This window comes from Leptonychotes weddellii, chromosome 5 (genome assembly GCF_054177405.1).
Source record: "Leptonychotes weddellii isolate Sample4059 chromosome 5, ASM5417740v2, whole genome shotgun sequence".
NCBI lineage: Eukaryota > Metazoa > Chordata > Mammalia > Carnivora > Phocidae > Leptonychotes > Leptonychotes weddellii.
Window position 1 is genome coordinate 3625139 of NC_138373.1, and position 20215 is coordinate 3645353.

Sequence of the window (20215 nt, forward strand, 5' to 3'; positions counted from 1 at the left end):
TCTCACATGCAGTTCTCTCACACACTCATTCGCACACGGTCACAGTCACTCACCATCACACAGACACACACATTCTCTCACACACACGCTGTCACACATACTGTCACACACATCACACACATTCTCTCACACTCCAGTCACACCTATTGTCTCACACACACCTTACACAGTCACACTGTCACACATCTTCTCTCACACACACAGTCAACGCTCCATCCATGTCACACATACCCTGTCACAGTCACACACACCATCACGCATGCTCACACGGTCTCACACACATTCACATGCCTGCTCTCACACACATACATTTTCTCTCACACATACATACTCAAACACACATTCTCTCTCTCACAGGACCGCGTGGACACGGGCAGGTACTCTGGGGACTGTGAGCCCCCAACAGGGGTGAAACACCATGTCACACGAGCACTCCTTCAGGGAAAGGACCCAAAGAGATCTCCGGCCTCCCAGAGGGGTCCCCGGGTGCAAACCTCTATCCTAGCAGAAGGGCTTGTCCACCAACAAGCCCGCCACCTGTAACCAAGGGCTGTCATCCACTCCTTCAATCCCAGAATGAGGCAGTGCCTCAGGCCAGCCCCCCTGGGTCAGAGGACAGGCTTCCCTGGTCAGGCTCCACAAAGAACCATGGACTCAGTCATTCAACAAACATCCGTGAAGTGTCACTCACTCTAGGCCGGATGAAGAGCCTCTGCAGCTACAGGGTGCATGCAAATGGGTGGGGCAAGGGCCAGCTGGAGTCCCGGGGCGGCCCTGTGCCTTACTGCGCTCACCCAGGAGAGCAGGGCTAAGACAGGGGGTCTAGGAGGCTGGGACAGGACAGTGGCCACCCACCATGGAACGAGGCTAAAGCCCAGCAGTCATCACAGGTGGGCACAGCGGGGCCAGACCAAGAAAGGGATGGGGTCCCAAGAGACATTCACCCAAGATGCCTACGCAGCCTCCGGGAGTAGAGTCTGGGAGGTGCAGGGAAGGAGGCCATGTGGCTGCCAGAGACAGGGGCCCAGGACACGGGTGAAGCCTAAGCTTGCAACCAGCTGCGTATGGGAAGCTGGCTGGACACTGGAAACAGAAGCACAGGGAAGATGAAATCCAGGCTGACTGTTGCGAAGTCACAAGAGCAAGGACAGTGGGAAGCAGCCTTCCTGGGCCATTACCCCAGTCTCCCAACCCCACACCACAACACACTAAACACCATCCAGGTGGGGGCTACAGCCCAGTGCCCACCCAACCTGTAGGAAGGGTCCCTGGCTCAACAATGGGCAGACCAAGTCCACAGTTCCAACAAAAATGCCACAAATATCAACCCTCCAAAATCCCATTCCCACGGCGCATGTGCAAGGGACAAAAAGAAACACAATCGACCACATTCTGGAAAAATATTCAACTTCACCAATAATCTAAAGAAACGCACCATTCTTCCCCACCGAAATTAGCAATAGTCTTTTTTAGGCACTAAGGTACTGGACGTCAAGATCTATGAGAACACAGAGACCCAGTTTCTACCCATCACACTTGGTCACTCATTCGCTTATTTACCAAACACCTACTAAGCGCCAGGTCCCACACTACATATAGGGAACAATGAACTAGATAAGGCAGTTACTCCCTCCAAGACTGAGGACTGAAGACTTGGAGCCAGCCTGTTCCTAGGAACCTATTCTTAGAAAACGACTCAAAATATCAGGAAGGTGAAACGCACAAAAATATTCAATGCAACGTTCTAAACACAAAAACATCAGAGAAGGGGGAAAACGCCCACGAGAGGAATGCTTGGCTGAACTATGGTGTGTGCTCTAGACAGAATAGTAGAGGCCGTGAAAAAATTATATAAAGATTTCACAAAAGGGGAGAGGGAGAAAACCCACACTGTAAGCGTGAAGAACGCAGGGACCAGCATTGGGTGTGCTCTAGGAACCCTGCCCATACAAGCAATCACAAAGGAAAATGAATCCAGGGAAAGATCTGGAAGTGTTCAGGATATTGGGAAAAGAGAATAATAATCCCTTTCCTTCTTCCTCCCTTCCCGCATTTTACACATTTTTCTATGCGCATGATGGAAAAAGCAATAAACTTTTAAACAGTAGCCACAGCCCACAAGTGGATGAAGGACAAAGGGTAGCAGGAGGGCGGGGAGAAGGGGGTGCAAGGAGGCCGAGACAGGTAGAAATGGAAAGCAAAGGTGGACGGGATTGGGGAGGCGAGGGCGGAGCGTGGAGAAGGTGAGAGGTGGGACCCAAGACCCACCTTTGACGTTGCTCAGCGACAGGGAGCGCTCCTGGTCTGCCAGCCCAGGCCCCAGCCGGCCACTGCCGCCACTGTCCTTCTGCCGGGCCACGGCCACCGCAATGCCCACGGGCGGGTGTCGCACCTCTGCCTCTCCCTGGGCACCAGAGCCCTCGCGCCCGAAAGCCTTGGCGCTCTCGGGCCTCTCCGGGTCCCGCTTCAGCTGCCGGCCTCCACCGGCCGCAGGGCCCCCCGGGTGTGGCAGGCGGGCCTGGGCGCGCGGGGCGCCCGCGGTGGTGGGGGCAGGCTCGGGTTTCATGGTGCCCAGGCCTCCAAAGGGGCTCTTCTTGCCGCAGCCGCCAGGGCGCACGGCCACGGCCTCGCGGGTGAAGCTGCCGCTGTACTTGATGAGGCTCTGCATGGCCGAGGCCTCCCCGGGCCCGTGGGCCGCGGCGTGCACGTCGGCGCCCGGCCTGGCGCAGGCGGCCGCGGCGCGGGGCAGCGCGCCCCCGGGGTCCAGGTAGGCCTTCTTGGAGGCGGCGGCCGCCTCCTCCTCGGCGCGGCTGGCGTGGTGGTGCTGCGCGGCCAGCACGGCCATCTGCGTGGTGGCGAAGTTGCCCAGCTCGAAAGGCTTCCACTTGGGCTCAGGGCCGGCGGGCGGGGGCGGCCGCGCGGGCTCCAGGCCGAAGAGCTTGGCGGCCTGCTGGGGGGCGGCGGCGGGCCCGCGGGGGACGCGCTCGCAGGCCCGCGGCTCGGCCTCGGGCTTGAGCAGTTCCTTGGCGGGGAGGTAGGCCCTGGCGTCCGGGGAGGCGCGCGCGGCCCGCGCCGGCGGGGCCTCCGCGGGCGGCGGCCGCTTGAGCGAGCGGATGACCGAGTTCTTCTCGCGGAGCGCCTCGGGCCGGTCGGGGGGCGGCCGCGGGGACCCGGGCGGCGCCTGCAGGACGCCGGGTCTGCCCGCCTCGCGCTCCCGGGCCCGGGCGTCGCGCGCCTGCGACGCGATCTGGATGGGCCCCGGGCGCTCGTCGAAGGCCTCCACGGAAGGCACGAAAGTGGGCGCCACCACGCGGTGCTCGCGGCCCGGCTCGCGCGCCGCCGCCGCCGCCGCCGCCGCCGCCGCGGGGAAGATGGTATAGACGCCGGCGGAGGCTGGCTGCGGCGCGGCGAAGGCCCCGGCCGGGGCGGCGGGGGGCGCGGGCGGGCCCTTGGGCGGCGGCGGGAGCGGCGAGGGGCAGGGGCACGGCCCCGGCAGCAGGGCCTCTGCGCGCCGCAGCCGCGCGCTCTCGTCCTGGCGCGCCGCCTCCTTGGCCACCAGCGCGGGGAGCCCGGCGTCGCCCGCGCCGTTGCAGAGGCTCAGCGCCGGCGGTGGCGGCGGCGGCGGCGGCGGCGGCGGCGGGTTCTTGCCCTTGCACTCGGCGGCGGCGCCCGGCCCGCGCGGCGGCCCCAGTTCGGCCAGGAAGGGCGACAGGCGCTCGGCGAGGCGCGGGGGCCCGCGGTCCTGGCGGCCCTCCGCCCGCGCCTCCTGGGTCAGGTCCACCACGCCGCGCGGCCCCGCAGCCTCCTCGCGGGCCCTCGGGTCCTTCTTGCCGAACAGCGGGGGCGGCTCCCCGCCGCGGCCCGCCCGCTCCTTGGCTGGACCTTCCCGCGAAGAGCCTTTGGCCGGGGCGCTGGAGGAGTGGCCGCCCGGGGTCCTGGAGGAGGGCGCGTGAGAGTGCAGGGCGCCCGGAGCCCCCGGGGCGGGCAGGTAGAAGCCGTCTGGGGGAAAGAGAGAGTCTGGGCGTGAGCGCGTGCCCCCTCCACCCGGCCAGCCAGAAGCGGGGTCCCGGAGGGGGTCCCGGAGGGGCTCCCGGTAACCCCCAGGCCAAGAAGGAGGGCAGACTCTGGAAACAGAGGGTACCGAATTCACAATCTCTCGTCCTGGCCATTGACTAACCTTCCTGAGCCTCAGTTTCGTCATCTGTGAAAAGGGTGGAGGCCAGGGTTGTTTTAAGGGCCTAAGAGGGTCAGGCGGGAGCACAGCACAACTAGAAGGCACCAGAAGGCTAGGGGCGGGGCTTAGGGGCAGGGGTCTCAAGAGAACAGAGCTAGGTGCTGCCTGAAATACTGGGTAGTGGTGGGGGCCCCAGACAAACCCCTCAGAAGTGACCCCCCAAGCCCAGTCTCCCCGCTCCTGCCCCCTCATCATACCTTTCTGGGTATCGAAAATGCTGGGCTGGCCCAGCTGGCTGAGGAGGGGGCTCCCGCTGCTGGGGGGCTCCAGGTGGTTCAGGTGGAGGTAGGATGGGTACAGCCCGCTGGGCAGATGGGAGAAGCCTGGAAGAGAGAAGAGAAAAACTGAACTGTCCCACCGCATGGACTCCCACGAGGAACTTCCTTCCATCCCTCTCTTTTTCTTGAGAATAAAATATTTTAGCTGTCAGCCCCCTGGTTCAGGGAGCCCTGAGATTTGCGGCCAGCCACCCAGGGCAGGCCTGCCCCCACCCCCTCCAGACCTGGCACTTCAGGCCTCCCTCCAGGCCCAGGCAGCCCCCAGGGGCTTGGGCTCTCAAATCCCCCAGAAAGAGGATCAGAATGGATCCAACGAGGCAGGGGACGGTGAGGACATCTTAACCACAGGCCAAACGCTGCCCACTGCTTTGCCTTTGCTATTCTCATTTAAACTTCAACAAAACAAAAGCCTGTTGAGGCAGATACTCTTAACATCCTCACTTTATAGGTGAGAAAACAGAGGCTCAGGGAGGACCACTGGCCCAAAGTCACACAGCAGAGGAGCCTGACTTTGAATGGAAGTCACTGGGACTGTTAACCTCAGCCCAACACAGACCCAGTGGAGCAGTTTACTGATTTAATGAGTCCCTTCTCTGCTGTGTGAGCCCGAGCAGGTCACTCACCTGCTCTGAATATCAGCGCACCCAGCATCTGCAGCTGCCAGGTCTCCCAGGCCAGGAAGGAATGCCTCCTGGTGAGGATCCTCCTAGTCTCTCCCCACCAGTGCTGCCCACAATCAGGGCTTCGTGGGACAGAGAAGACGGGAGGGTAGCCACAGAGAAAGAAATGAGACTCCTCTGAGGGCCCATGGGGAATGGAGGCCCAAAGAGCCGCACAGCAGGGCCCAGAAAGGCAGGCGGGCTGGCGAGCAGGCAGGTGTGGGGGAAGGTCCTCCCGGACCACGGGCCTATCGGAGGTCCTTGAGACACAGGTCCCACGCCCCCAGTGGCTCCCTCTGAGGCCAGAGATCCAGGGCCTGTCCCTGGCCACACAGGACCCATGCTCCTCCCACAGCACCACCTGATAATGGCGTTAACAACAATCACCGAATAACCAAGACCACCTGATGCACATGATCTCTTTCAGCCCTGGAAACATCGCATGGGATCCCTGTGCTTTCTCGTCTGGAAGAGACCTAGCAGTCCCCCTCTCACAGCTGGTCATGGGGACACGCTGAGTCCAGCTGTGCAGTGCGTGCACGGGTTTGTAACCGTTCCTACATTACTGCTGTTTGCAACACGGGAGAAAAAGGAGTCAGGGCAGAGGCACAAGCTGGTGGCACGGAGACACCAGGCAGCGTCTGTTCTTCAGGCCTCTCCAGCCCCGCCCTGGCTGGCTAAAGTGGGAGGCTCAAATGGGACCCCAGCCCCAAAGGACTGCCCACCATCCCGGGCCTAAAGAGGCAGGTCCACCCCCTCCATGGGAGGTACACATGATGACGGGTACTTGGAGAGACTCGGGCACAGAGGAGGACGTGGGCAGACAGTGAGCCGTGAAAAGCCCAGGAAAGCCCTCAGCCTGCAGTGGGTGCTCCCAGGACCCAGCATCCAAAGGCCACCCAGAGGCGGGGAAGGAGCTCAGGGTCCCCCAGGCCTATCTCTTCACTGACAGAGGGAAAAGTGAGGCTCCAGGGAGGTCCAGGATTTGCAAGGCTCCCAGACGCCCACATTTACGAGCACCACTGAAGAACTGCCAAGGAGAGCCCTATGGCCCTGGTCCCGTTGCTCCAACAGTGATTATGGAGGGCCCCCAGGGAGACAGCGGTGAGCAGAACAAACTAAGTCCTGCCCTCAGAGCTCACTCTGGTAAGAAAATAATCTGTCTTCACAAGTGAGAGGTGGCCGGGGGGAGGCGGGTCAGCTGAGCCCTAAAGGACGAACAGTGGGTTAAGTTAGGAGCTGCAGCAGAGGGAACCGACTTGTGCAAAGGCCCTGTGGCAGTGACCAGAGGAAGCACTGAGCATTTGAGAAACAGCAGGGAGGCTGAACGACCAGGGCTTGCCCCCCACCTCCAACCACCGCAGGAGAGATGACCAGAGGTGGAAGGGAGTGGGCAGGATGGAGAGGTGCCAGGGACAGTGGCCCACAGCCCTCAGCCCCGCCCACCTGGCACACTCCTTACCTTCATGGGCATGAGCGGCCCATAGCTGCACCATAGGCAGGTTGCTGGGGGTAGGGGAGCGGAAGGAGAGGTCAGAGGGCAGGGGCACGGGGCTCCCATGGGACGAGGCTGAGGGCCCCATCCCGCTGGCCACAAAGCTGCCCAAGAAGGCCTCGCCTGCAGAGAGAAGGGGGGGGCTGTCAGGCACCCACCAGGCCCCCACTGCCCGGCCCAATACCCCGCGCTCCCCACGTCTCCCCCCACTTCTTGGAGCTGACACTGGCAGGAACACCAAAGAAACCTTTCCGCCCCACCCCAGACCCTCGGGCTCAGGACAGGCCTGTCACCTCAGCCAGACCCAGTACTTGAAAAACCTGCAAGTGCAGCCCCCAGAGGAACAGCCAAAAGGAAGCCCACCACCATCGAAGGCCCTCACCTCCAGGGCACCCAGCGCTCGGCAGGAGGGGACGGTCCCCCCAACCTGCTGATGAAAGCTGAGGCACAGTTGGGGGCAGGGACCTCCTGAGGCCACAGAGCGAGGAGGTGGGGGGCTCAGGGTCTAAACCCCTGCTCATGCTCTGAGCGCCTGGATCAGGGAGGATCCCACGAGTCAGAGAATGACCTCCTTGAGGACCCCACAGCAGCCCTGCTGAGTTCTGAGGAGTTGTCCTCGGCCAGCCTCAGCAAGCCTGGTGCGGAAGGAACCATGCGCCCATTTAAGGCATGAGGAAGCTGATGCTGGGGGCTGGGAAGTGACTGGTCCCACAGCCAGTGAGCCACGACCGGGAATACACACCCAGCAAACATCCCAGGGCTACAGCGAATTGGCAAGAGCACAAGGAGGAGAGCCCTGGGCCTCCCACCCGAGGTCCCTCAGATGGGGGGTGCGGTGGCCAGCCGCTGCCGGGGAGAACAATGTGCTGGGGGCCTGGGTGGAAAACCTACCCCTGCCACGCCCCACTTGGCCAGGCCCACGCCAGGAGGGACGCTCCCTCACTGTGGCCACCCAGGGGCTCTGGCCCTCAAGATCCTCAAGATTCAGGGGAAGATCCCAGCAGACCTCCAGGTCACGGGCTAGAGGGAGGCCTCTGATATTTGGGCAGGGGACCTCCCTTCCCTGGCCTCAGTTAGCTCATCTGCAAGATGGGAATACTTAAGAACTGTAGCAAAGAGGGAAGCATGAATTGAACGAGAGTAACAACACGGCAGCAGCCCACAGTCTGTGGGGATTCCGAACCCTCTCCCAACGCCCCCAGGAGGAGGGGCAGAGGCCTGCACACAGAGCTGAGCATGAGAGTCACCAAGCACCCGGCAGGAGCCCGCTCTGGCCAGCGGGAGCTAAGGGCTTCTCCGTGTGCCCCCTCGGGCTACCGTCTCCACATCCCCGTGAAGCGGGTACTGTCTGCAGTGACCCAGAGAAGTGACTCCGGGGGGCCCAGCCCACAGGGGGCTCACAGAGCCCTGTCCTACCTCTGGGTCCCCAACAGCCCGGTATGCAGGTCTGTGTACAACAGGTGCTCACTCACTACCTCCCGGGGGCACCCGATGCCAGAATGTCCAGCCACTCCCTTTGGGGTGCACGCGGGGAAACCAAGGCTGCAAGGGGCAGGGCCTCCGCCTTGGGCCTCCGGAGTGGAGACTGCAGCAGGCAGGAGGGGGACACCTTCTGGCCACATGCGCCATCACCAGCACCCCGTGTCTGGGGAGCCCCCCACGCTCCAGCCCAGCCTCACCCAGCCCCCTCACCAGACTCCAGAGCCAAGCCTTCGGGACCCAGGGCCATGGTGGCCGGTCAGTACACCCATGTGGCCCCAGCCTGGGCGGCAGGGCCTCTGGGCCCCACTAGGCCCCAGGCTTCCTCCTTGGCACGCAGGCGGGTAGAAGGCTCCGGAAGCCAGCCGCCAGAGGTTTGCGCAAGGGCTTACATCAGCCACCAGCTCTTCCTGCCCCGGGCCGCACGGAAGCCGGGTGGCCCAGGCCTGCCCCTGCCCAGGCTTGTGAAACCCGCCCAGCAGCACCCGAGGCCTGGTGGGGCGTTGGTGCCCGGATGCCACCAACGGCTCCCGCCCGCCACAGGGGCTCAACGGTGCACAAACTCCCTTCCCCGGGTCCGGCCGGGATGCTGGTGCCCCGGAAAGACCGCGGGCCAGCGTGCGCCGCTCCCAGACCGCAGGTTCGCAGCTCTGCGCAACGTCAAACCAGGCCCCAGGTCTCCCTGAGGACCCCGCCCGGCTCGCTTCCACCTTCGGTGGGGCCGTCCCGGCCACTGCATCCAAGCCTCCACCAGTGGCACTTGGTAATGTCAATCCCTCCGTCAGCCTCACTTCCTGCCACATCCAGTGCCCAGGACGTGCCTGGGCACACAGCAGGTGTCAACTTTTGGACGGAGACGCGAGCATTGTTTCTAATCCCCTCAGGGCCAAGGCAGATAGACACATGTCAGGATTAGGAGAGAGTGTAGGTACAGCCCCTGACCCCTGAGGACACCGCGCGCCATCCCAGGCCATGCGGCCTGGGCTCCCTGGGGTGGGGGATGGGCCCCGCGCCACCAGGGTCTCCAGGAGGCTTTGTGAAGCCCCGCCCCCACCCCAGCAAACCCGGTGCTCTTCTCAAAGTCTAGCTCCACAGCCCTGCTGCTCCTCACACCCACCCCTGGGGACCCACTGGACTCTCCCTGGACTTGGCTGGAAATCCTCCCGCACAGCCTGAGGGCGGAGGGGTCTCGCTCCCTCCCAGCTCCGCTGAGCGCCAGGCCTGCCCCCACCCTGGTCCCAGGCTGCCCCCTGGTGGCTAGAGGTGCCACCTGCTCTGGACGCCTGGGACGCTAACACCAGCGACCCACAACGCACAAATGACCATCCTTCCGAAGAGTAACGGCGAACACTCCCCCAACACGGACAGGCGCCCGCCATCACGCGTGCTTAAACTGCTTCACTGCCACACGTGTCATTTATGGACTCTTCTTGTCGGCCTGACGACACCCGACAATCTCAGGTCACAGGGCGCTGGGCCGGGAGCAGAGCTGGACCCCGGAGCCCAGCAGTCGGGGCGGCCACGGGAGGGCCACCAGGGCACCCGCCAGAGTGTTCCCGCAAGTGCCCCGTTCACAACAGGTAACTGGCCCCATAACCAACAGTGTCGGACGCACACTCCATGTCTGCGTGGACCCTACAACAGCCACTGGCCACTTGTGGCCGCAGAACACTTAAGTGTGGTTGGTGAGGAAACACATCTTTAATTTTATTAAATTTTAATTAATTTAGACTTCCTTTAGCCACAGTCCGCGAAGGCTCCTCCCTGCCAGAAACCGGAGGGGGGGCAGGGATGGGGCCTCTGACTCCCCAGTCCCTCCACCATGGGAAGGGAGGTGACAGAGGGGTCCCCAGGGACGACAGGAAGACCAACCCCGGCTCCAGCGCCCACTTGCTCTGTGACTTTGGGCACGTTTCTGAATTTCCCCAGGCCGCGTGAAGTGGATCACAGAGTAAAAGGTGATTTGTGAAATGCTTCTGTGAAGTGCCAGGCAATGCTGGGCTAACGTTTTTACTCCAGTTACAGGGACAAACCCTGGGGCTCAGAGAAGCAGAGCGACTGCTCAAGGTCAGGGTCTGAGAGGGACCGCTTCCTCTACCCAAATTCCATCTGCCCTTCCTTAAAATCAAATTTTATTTTTATTTTTATTTTTTTTTTAGATTTTATTTATTTATTTGACAGAGAGAGAGACAGCGAGAGAGGGAACACAAGCAGGGGGAGTGGGAGAGGGAGAAACAGGCTTCCCCCCGAGCAGGGAGCCCGATGCGGGGCTCGATCCCAGGACCCTGGGATCATGACCTGAGCCGAAGGCAGACGCTTAACGACTGAGCCACCCAGGCGCCCCTATTTTTATTATTATTTTTTAAAGCTTTACTTTCTATTTACTTACTCATTTGAGAGAGAGATAGCACAAGCAGTTGGGAGAGGGAGAGAGACTCTGAAGCCGACTCTGCAATGAGCACAGAGCCAGACACGGGGCTCGATCCACCGACTGTGAGGACCATGACCTGAGCCAAAACCAAGAGTTGGATGCTTCACTGACTGAGCCACCCAGGCGCCCCTAAAATCAAATTTTAATTTAGAAACCAGACAGGTGGTGACTGCCCATGACAAAGGCACTGTTTAGTACTCTATCATACACTTTCAAATGGCCAATTGCCCACAGTATGAATTTCACCTTGAACTGAAAAAGAAACCACAGGTAAGCTCTGCTCTCCCCTCCGATGCCACACCGCAGTGTCCCCCACCGGGCCACGCTGGCCGGTAGACCGGCCTCCCCGCCCTGGACGCCCCAATGCCCAGAGCGAGGCAGGCACCAGGGGCAGAGCGGTCACCCATCCTGGCTCAACCTCCCACAGCCCTGGGAGCGCGGGAACCTTGTACCCTCATTTTACAGACTGAGAAACTGAGGCTCAGAGGTTGTTGCCTGGGGGACCGCGATGCTTAGGCAATGTGACAAGCACACTGCCACCCCAAGCCCTCAGCTTGGGAATCCCAGCATGGTGGGCCCTTAGCTCTAGCCAGCCACGGAGAGAGGGAAAGTGAGGGAAGCCACCCCCTAGGAGGCACTCAGAAAGTGGTCTTCTCCCTCTCTGGTGCCCAGTGCCCCAGGAGAGGGCAAGGGCGCCCCTGGGTGGGAGCGGGGGCAAGAAAGGAGGCCCAGAGGCCCAGCTACGGGACAATGGGCCCCCTCCACTGCCTGGGGGAGGGGTTCAGGGTCCCTCTGGGAACATCAGCAGCAGGGAGCTGGGCAAGGTGACCCTAGCACCCTGTGCCCCTTCCTGCCCTCCCCAGACTGAGACCCACCAACAGCCCAGCCCCTCCCACCCCACATACTGCCAGCCATGGACAAGAACCTCGGGAACACAGCAGGGAGCCAGGAGTTTGGGGGTGCTGGCCAGCCCGCTTTCAGCTATCGCCACACCCCTCTCTGACACCTGGAACACAGGAAGGGTTTCAGGAGTTGGCGGCCTCCAAGGCTGGCCAAGGTCACGAGAAGGCAGAACTCGAATCCAGACAAGGTCCGTCATGCCGTCTGTCCATCCATCTGGCCATCCCTCCCTCCCTCAACGCTTATGTAGGGCTAGTGTGTGCTAGGGGCTGGGGAATGAAGCCCATCCAGACGCCTTTTGTAAGGGGCTGCGCTATCCCCATCTGCTGGCAGACACCCCCCAGAGTAACAGTGAGGCCACCTCTTCTGGCGGGGGTCATCTTGCCTCTTAACAGATGGAGTCCCTGGGGACCCTTCTAGAAGCTGACTATGTAATGGGCACCTGAAGTCCTCACTGGTGGGAGCAGGGACAGGTACTTGGTGAGATCAGGGTGGGTACAAAGGTTTAGTAAACAGTGAGGGACTTTATCACTGCAAATGGGCTGGGCTGGAACACAGAACAGCACAGCCCTGCAGGCTGCACCCCAGGGCCTTTGCACCTCAGCCTGGAATCCATTCCTCCCTCCAGATATGGCAAGTTGTCTGTAAACTCCCATCTCTTACACCTCAAGTAACACTTGAAGAGTACAGCCTGGCCTAACCCTAACCGTGCTGTTCTATTTATTTATTTTGTTAACCACGCTATTTTAGATTGCAACCCACCCCACCCCACCCACCCTTTCTTGAATTATTTTTCTCCATAGTGCTTATCACCGTTTCTCATACCAAATACACATTAGTTCCTTCTTTATTGTAGCTCCTTGTTTATTGTCCCCCTCCACCCACTGAAACAGGAGTCGGCAAGCTTTTTCTTGAAAGGACCAGATAATAAGTCATTTGCGGACTGTGGGCCTATTCTGCGGGCTGCAGGGAAAGCAGCCTCGGACACCACCTCAACTACTGGGCTTTGTTCCAATAAAACTTTATTTACAAAAACAGGTGGGGCGCCTGGGACCACCTCAACTATGGGGCTTTGTTCCATTAAAACTTTATTTACAGGGCGCCTGGGTGGCTCAGTTGGTTAAGCGACTGTCTTCAGCTCAGGTCATGATCCCAGGGTCCTGGGATCGAGTCCCGCATCGGGCTCCCTGCTCTGAGGGGAGCCTGCTTCTCCCTCTCCCACTCCCCCTGCTTGTGTTCCCTCTCTCGCTGTGTCTCTCTCTGTCAAATAAATAAATAAAATCTTTAAAAAAAAAAAAAAAAACTTTATTTACAGAAACAGGAGGTGGGGCACCTGGGTGGCTCAGTTGGCTGAGCAGCTGACTCCTTGATTTCAGCCTAGGTCATGACCTCAGTGTGGTGAGATCAAGCCCCAGGTCAGGTCTGCCTCAGCACAGAGTCCGCTTGAGATTCTTTCCCTCCCTCTGCCCCTCCCTGCCGCTAGCACTCTAAATAAAATAAAATAAATAAATAATAAATAAATAAGATCTTTAAGGGAGAAAACAAACAGCAGGTGGACCTAATTTGGCCAGTTTTGTAGGCCCCTGAGTTACAATGTGGGTTTAAGTGACCCCTATACTGCACACAGTAGGTGCTCAATTAGTATTTATGGATAGGAGGGCTGGGCAAGGTCATGATCAGCTAGGGCTGAGGGAAGGAGAACGGGGCGGGGGGGGGGGTCTTTCCTGGGACCAGACTTCACAGCCAGCATAAGGCTTGCTAAAGGCTTCAAGGCTTTGCTTCATTCTGTCTCCCCACCCCCATCAACCATGGCAGGGGGTGTGGGGGGGTTCTTAACCCTTTTGCAGATGAGGCATTGAGGCTGACTCCAAAATCTACACTCTTCCACTCAGCCACACCACCCAGACACTAGACCCTATTTTCCTATTTTCACTCCCCAAGGCCCCTCCCCCTAACCACAACAGAACAAATACATTGTCCCTTCCTACTTAAAAGGTTCTGGCCTCGGAAAGGGGCGGCATCCTTTACCCTGTCACCAAAGGCTATCAGAGCATCTCATCAGCATGATCAAATCAGGGTTATCACCCAGAAAAGAGCTCATTCCAGCCCAGAGCACCGACATGTGACTCAGGCGTTTCTATGACAGCAGCTGAAAATAGTGTGAGGACCCTCCAGATAAAATGACCTTCAGACTCCCACTGATCCCGAGACGCAGGGACTTCTGTAATATCTAAGCCAGAGAGTGGGTTAAAGCCTTCGCTGTATAAAGAGTCTTATCATTCAGTAAGAATCCCAAGCAAATCACCAACGACAGTAAATGGCTGAATCCAGTGAAAAATTTGTCGTTAGGATTACAAAGAAGTATTAAAATGGGATGATGTCATTTTCATCTGTCGAATGAGTACATTTGGGGTTTGGCTGTGGGGAGGGCGGGAGCGAGGTGGGAAGCAGCCCAGGGAGGGTGAGCAGAGGGCCAACCCATTCCCAGCTTTTGGAAAGCAAATCAGCAGAAGAACTCTTCAGCCCGGAAAAGGCACAGACCCGCTTTTGGGGGTCCCTCCCAAGGAAATCACCAGATGTACTTACTAGGATGCTCACTGCGGCCAAATTGATGGAGAGATTCAAAGCACTCCAATCCAAATCCCCACAGCACTGTGTGTGTGTGTGTGTGTGCACGCACACGTACAAATGGAAAGCAGAGTCTCGGAGAGGTCTGTGCACACCCATATTCCCAGTGGCAGTCTCCGCAAGAGCCAAAAGGTGGGAACCACCCAAGGATCCACTAGATAAACAGAATGTGGTCCATCCATACAACGGGGTATGATTCAGCCTTAAAAAGAAAGGCAGCTCTGACATGAGCTCCGATACGGATGAATCGTGAGGATGTTACGCTAAGTGAAATAAGCCAGACACAGAAAGACAAAAACCAAGACAAAAGTAGGATGCCTCTTTTATGAAGCCCCTGGAGCAGCCAAGTTCATAGAGACAGAAAGTGGAAGGACAGGTGCCAGGGGCTGGGGGAGGCGCGTGGGGAGTTATTGTTTAATGGGACAGGGTTTACAATTTGGGATGATGGAAACATCCTGGAGATGGACGGTGGGGACACAGCAGTGTGATTATGTACTTAATACCACAGAACTGGACACCTAAACACGTAAAAATGGTAAATTTGTACGCACTTCACCAGTTAAAAAAGAATAGAAACACAAAGGGTTAGGGCGCCTGGGTGGCTCAGTCGTTAAGCGTCTGCCTTCGGCTCAGGTCATGATCCCAGGGTCCTGGGATCGAGTCCCGCATCGGGCTCCCTGCTCAGTGGGGAGCCTGCTTCTCCCTCCGCTGCTCCCCCTGCTTGTGCATGCTCGCTCTGACAAATGAATAAAATCTTAAAAAATAATACAATCTTTTAAAAGAGGGGTGCCTGGGTGGCTCAGTCAGTTAAGCATCTGACTCTTGATTTTGGTTCAGGTCATTGTCTCAGGGTCGAGGGATTGGGCCCTGTGTTGGGCTCCGCATTCAGAACAGAGTCTGCTTGAGATTCTCTCTCTCCCTCTCCTTCTGCCCCTCCACCCTGCTTGCTCTCGTCTTATCATCTAAAGATAAAAAAAAAATGGGAAACGTCTATTCATCACGGGACACCATTAAGAGAAAGAAAAGGTGAGCCACCACATGGAAATAGATCTGTGCATCATGTCACCAAGGAAGGATTTGTATCCAGAATATATAAAGAACTCCTGCAAATCAATAAGAGAAAGACAACAAAATGTAGAAATGGGCACCAGGAGGGTGGCAAATACATCAAAATGGCCAGTAAAATGACTACCAGCCTTTTTTGGGTTTTTTTAGTTTTTTTATTATTATTATTATTATTATTATTTAGTAATCCCTACACCCAACATGGGGCCCGAACCCACAATCCCGACATTAAGAGTCACATGCTCCCGGCGCCCCAGTACTCAGCCTCTCAAACTAGGGAGCAAATGTGAATCAAAACTACTACACGCCCACCAGAGGGGCTAACGTCAACAAGGAAAGAGGGACAATATTAAATATTAATACATGTCTGGAGGAGGCATAAATTAGTACAGCCACTCTGGAGAACAGTTTGGCAGAATGTGCAAACCTTCCTGACCCAGCCGTGCCCTCATGGGTATGCACCCAAGGGCGAGGCCTAGAAACGCACAGAGCCAGTCCAAATTTAAGAGTCTAACCACCAGTAATAGTCAAAATCCGAAAACAACCATCAACAGCTGGATAAACACATTGTGACATGTCATACAATGAACACCCCCAGCAAGAAACAAGACAACTCCCCGGACCAGGGCCACGGGAAGTCTCACAGCAAAACACACAAAAGACAATACACTGCACGCTTCCTCACACTGCACATGAAGTGTGTGGGCAGACAGCTCAAATCTCTGGGGGGTTGGATGGGGTCCCCTGGGGATAGGGAGGGGCCAGTGACCCAGGGTTATGCGGGGCGGGGGGTGGGGAGGTTGTGGAAAAAAATAATAGAGCCGTACATCCATGATCTGTGCTCCTTTCTCTGTGGATCTTAAACCCCGATAACAAATATCTGCAGAAGAAAGGTCAATGCGGGTGGAGAGCCCCATCTGAACCCTAACACAGTAAATATCACATTCCGAGTAATTTTTATGAACTCTCACACTGACAAAATCTGCACTAACTGAAGCAAGTAAATAAATTAAAATGAGCCAGGAAAGGAAAAAGGAAAGAGAAAGAAAAATTCCTACCAAGGACATAGCTCTCCTCAACCCCTGGCTTTCCAGCAGAGAGCTCGGGCCTCGCTTCTAGAGCCCTTCTCTTCCCAGCTGTGTGGCCTTGAGGAGGTAACACAACCTCTCTGTGCCTTACTTGCCTCTACAGTAAAATTAAGGCATTGAGAAAGAAAAGAAGCCGTGACTGCAGGGCTCCCCCACGCTGGACGTAGGTATGCAAGGCTGAGGGACAGAGCTCCAGGATGGGGTTTGGGCTGGGGGCTTACCCTGCATGTTCTTGGTACTGTGGCTGGGCCACTGCCACTGACCCCAGGCCCCCATCAGCGTGACAGGCAGCTGTGAGTCCTGAGCTGCAGAGGTTCCCCCCAACCAAGCAGAGGCCTGGGAGCTGCAGGAGCCACCAGGCCAGATCAACCGGCTCCAGCCTGGCCTTGCCAGGAGGGGAGGAGTCCAGCTGGACCCGCCCCGGCCTCCCCTCCCCAGCCGGCCTCCCCTCCCCAGCCCGCCTCCCCTCCAGCTCCTGATACTACTGAGCTTTGGTCCTCCAGCTCTCTCAGCCAGGGCTATCAGGCCTCCCTCCCCTCCTTCTGGGAGCCAACCCTGACCCCCTCCCCCTCAAGGGGGTCAGATCCCAACAGGCATCCTCTAGCTCCCTGCCACCAGAGAAGGCCAATCCGGCTTTAACTCCAGGCCCACTTCCAGCCCCGAATAAGGGACCCCTGTGGCCTGGGACTTTGCCTGGCCCCAACCAGAAGCCCAGCCCACAAAGTAGGTACTCAAGTCTAAATACAGGGAATCCCGAAGCAGCCCAGGGGGGTCAAGGCCTCAGCTGGGCCGGTGATATGCAAATGCCTCCACCCCAGCCTGGCCCCAGGGCTCCAGACATTCTCCCTTCTATAGCAATTACAGAGGACCTCCCCATTGATTTTCTCCTCCCCCTCACGGAGGGCCTTCTAGAACTGCTGGGCCAAAAGCTAGGAAACCTGGGAGTCAATGACAGGGACCAAGGAACGCGGTCACCCCTCCCAGGCACGGGCGCCAGGGGAAGGAGAGTGGGCTGGATCCCAGAAGTGGGGACAACACAGACCTGTCATGACAAACCCTTTCCCATATGCCAGAACCTCACGAAAATGACAGCCATGTGGTTTACAATGGAGAGGAAACAAAACGAGACAGGAATGGAAAGGAGACAACCTCACAACATTTTGGAAGTGGGGAAATGGGGACCAGAGAGGTACACCTTGGCAGGGTGGGAAGCTAGGGAAATTGCAACCTAAACCTGGGCAGGGACGTTATCAAGAAACAAGCAATTCCTGGGGCCCCTGGGGGGCTCAGTCAGTTGAGCGTCTGACTCTTGATTTGCGCTCAGGTCATGATCTCAGGGTCATGAGATCGAGCCACGCTCAGGCTCCGTGCTGGGCGTGGAGCTGGCTCAAGATTCTCCATCTCTCTCCCTCTGCCCCTCCCCCGCTCACCCACAAGACCTTTCCCTCTAAAACAAATAAATAAAAATCTTTAAAAAAAAGAAAAGGAGGAGGGGCAACTGGGTCGCTCCCTCGGTTAAGCATCTGCCTTCCACTCAGGCTCAGGCTCAGGTCATGGTCTTTGGGTCCTGAGATCAAACCCTGCGTCGGGCTCTCTGCTTAGCAGGGAGTCTGCTTCTCCCTCTCACTCTCCCTCTATGCTCGCTATCTCTCAAATAAATAATTTTTTTTAAAAAAATTATAAAAAAGGGGCACCTGGGTGGCTCAGTTGTTAAGCGTCTGCCTTTAACTCGGGTCATGGTCCCAGGGTCCTGGGATCGAGCCCCACACTGGGCTCCCTGCTTGGCAGGAAGCTTGCTTCTCCCTCTCCCACCTCCCTGCCTGTGTTCCCTCTCTAGCTGTCTCTCTGTTAAATAAATAAAATCTTTAAAACAAAAAATAAAAGTTATAAAAAAAAAAATGGAGGAATACCCAGATTTTAAGAAGGAGCTCCTAGAAATTAAAAATATTAAGGTTAGAAGACAGTTAAGAACATCTCCTAGAAAGCAGAAGAAACAAAGAGAGATAGAAAATAGAAAAGTGTGGGGCACCTGGGTAGCTCAGTCTTTAAGCGTCTGCCTTCGGCTCAGGTCATGATCTCAGGGTCCTGGGATCGAGCCCCGCATCGGGCTCCCTGCTCGACTGGAAGCCTGCTTCTCCCTCTCCCACTCCCCCTGCTTGTGTTCCTGCTCTTGCTATCTCTCTCTGTCAAATAAATAAATAAAATCTTAAAAAAAAAAAGAAAATAGAAAAGTATAAGGAAAGTAGGTGATCAGTCTAGGAGATCCAATATCTAATGAATAGGAGTACTAGAGAGAATGGCAAACGTGGTGGGAAGAAAATTACAAAATACTAATAGAATTAATATCAATTCCAAAAAATTACCAAAAAAAATTCATCCTGAAGGACCTCGGTTTCCAGATTAATATGGCCTATGGAGCACCAAACACAGCAAATGCAAAAGAACCCACAATGAGGCACATCCAATGCACAATTTCAGAACAACCATGATGAAAAGAAGAGTTAACAGTATTACTGTCTACCAGGCTTACTTTGTGCCAAAGTTCTGGGCTTTATGTACATAAGCTCATTTAGTCTTCATAGAAAAGGTAGGCACTATTCCTCATTTCACAAAAAACACAACTAAAGCATGTCTAAGACCACATGGTCAGTAAGCGGTAAAGCATGACTTTTAGTAGTTCTAAAAGATTTTAAGCATTTGGAAAAGAATTTTTTTAAAAAAGGCTCACAAACGAAGGTCGAGAATCAAAATAGCATCACACTCCAGCAACACTGGAATTTTAAAAGGTGATGTTGCAATTCCTTCAAATATTAGGAGGAAAGTATTTCCAAAATGCCAGTCAAGTATGAAGGTAGAATTAAAGGCATTCTCAGGCATACTAGGTCTCCAAAAAACATGCCATCCATAGATTCTTTCACAGAAAGCCACTGTAGGATGTGCTCCTACCAAAACAAGGAAGTAAGGCAGAAAAAAAGGAAGGAAGGGAGTCAGGAAATAGGAGGTCGAACACAGAGGAGAGTAAAGGGAGTATGAAGGATAATGGCTCGACAACAGGCCCAAGCACCAAGCAAACCAGACTAGAACAGGAAGATGGAAAACTCTAGGAAGGAAATCTCCAAGAACATAAGCAGCTCATACAGATCTGACCAAATGCAAAGTGTTCTAAGAGATTGGAAGACAGAGATTCTATGAAATCCCAGCAATTTTTTTTAAAAGGCAATTAATAACTCCAGGAAATAAAAAAGTGAATTTTATTATACCACTTGGCTCAAATGTGGACAATATTTACAAAGTCAAAGCCATAATGATAAACCTGGTTTGTTCGGTTTTTTTGTTGTTTTTTTTTTTTTTAAAGACTTATTTATTTGACAGAGCATTGAGAGAGGGAACACAAGTAGGGGGAGTGAGAGAGGAAGAAGCAGGCTTCCTGCGGAGCAGAGACCCTGATGTGGGACTCGATCCCAGGACCCTGGGATCATGACCTGAGCCAAAGGCAGACGCTTAACGACTGAGCCACCCAGGTGTCCTAAACCTGGTTTAAACACAACTGTACTTCACATATATTGGGAGGATAGGGAAAATAAACATGGTCGGGCGGCGGGCCGTGATATAACAATAATAGTAAACATTTACTAAGTGCTTATCATATCCCAGGTATTTTTCTAAATGTTTTTCACGTTATTCACTATTTAACCCTCACAACAATCTCATGAAGTAGATACTATTATTTTCCCTAATTTTACAGATGAGAAAACCAAGGTTCAGAGAAGTAAAGAAACTTGCCCACGGTCTCACAATAACAAATGGGAGAGTCAGGACTCAAGACTCAGACAGTCCATGCCAAATCTTCATCTTCCACACAAGTCAATGGAGAAAAATAACCAGCAACTTAAACAGGTTATTACACAGAAATATGGATGAAAAGGCCACAAGAAATAGCCAAAAGATTTAAATTAGG

The 20215-nt window shown here is 56.0% G+C and overlaps 1 protein-coding gene and 1 long non-coding RNA gene across 8 annotated transcripts in view; both read right to left on the reverse strand.

The window, feature by feature from the left end:
- TNRC18 (trinucleotide repeat containing 18) overlaps positions 1 to 20215 on the reverse strand; it is an 88357-nt gene that overhangs the window by 56929 nt on the left and 11213 nt on the right. For 5 of the 7 annotated variants that reach the window (XM_081819029.1, XM_081819028.1, XM_081819023.1 and 2 more), the window contains 4 exons: positions 6634 to 6789; positions 4432 to 4557; positions 4178 to 4201; positions 2269 to 3999 (listed from right to left, as the gene is read on the reverse strand). In XM_081819029.1, coding sequence (XP_081675155.1) covers positions 2269 to 3999; positions 4178 to 4201; positions 4432 to 4557; positions 6634 to 6754 — 2002 coding nt within the window. In that variant the 5' untranslated portion in view covers positions 6755 to 6789. Of the gene's footprint in view, positions 1 to 2268; positions 4000 to 4177; positions 4202 to 4431; positions 4558 to 6633; positions 6790 to 8358; positions 8809 to 20215 lie in introns of those variants that run through there. The other 2 variants (XM_081819027.1, XM_081819025.1) reach the window with 2 other exon arrangements.
- Positions 14168 to 20209, reverse strand: LOC145721381 (uncharacterized). Its single transcript, XR_014145034.1, has 2 exons — positions 16715 to 20209; positions 14168 to 16682 (listed from the first exon to the last, which is right to left on the reverse strand). It is a non-coding gene; the product is annotated as an uncharacterized LOC145721381 (long non-coding RNA).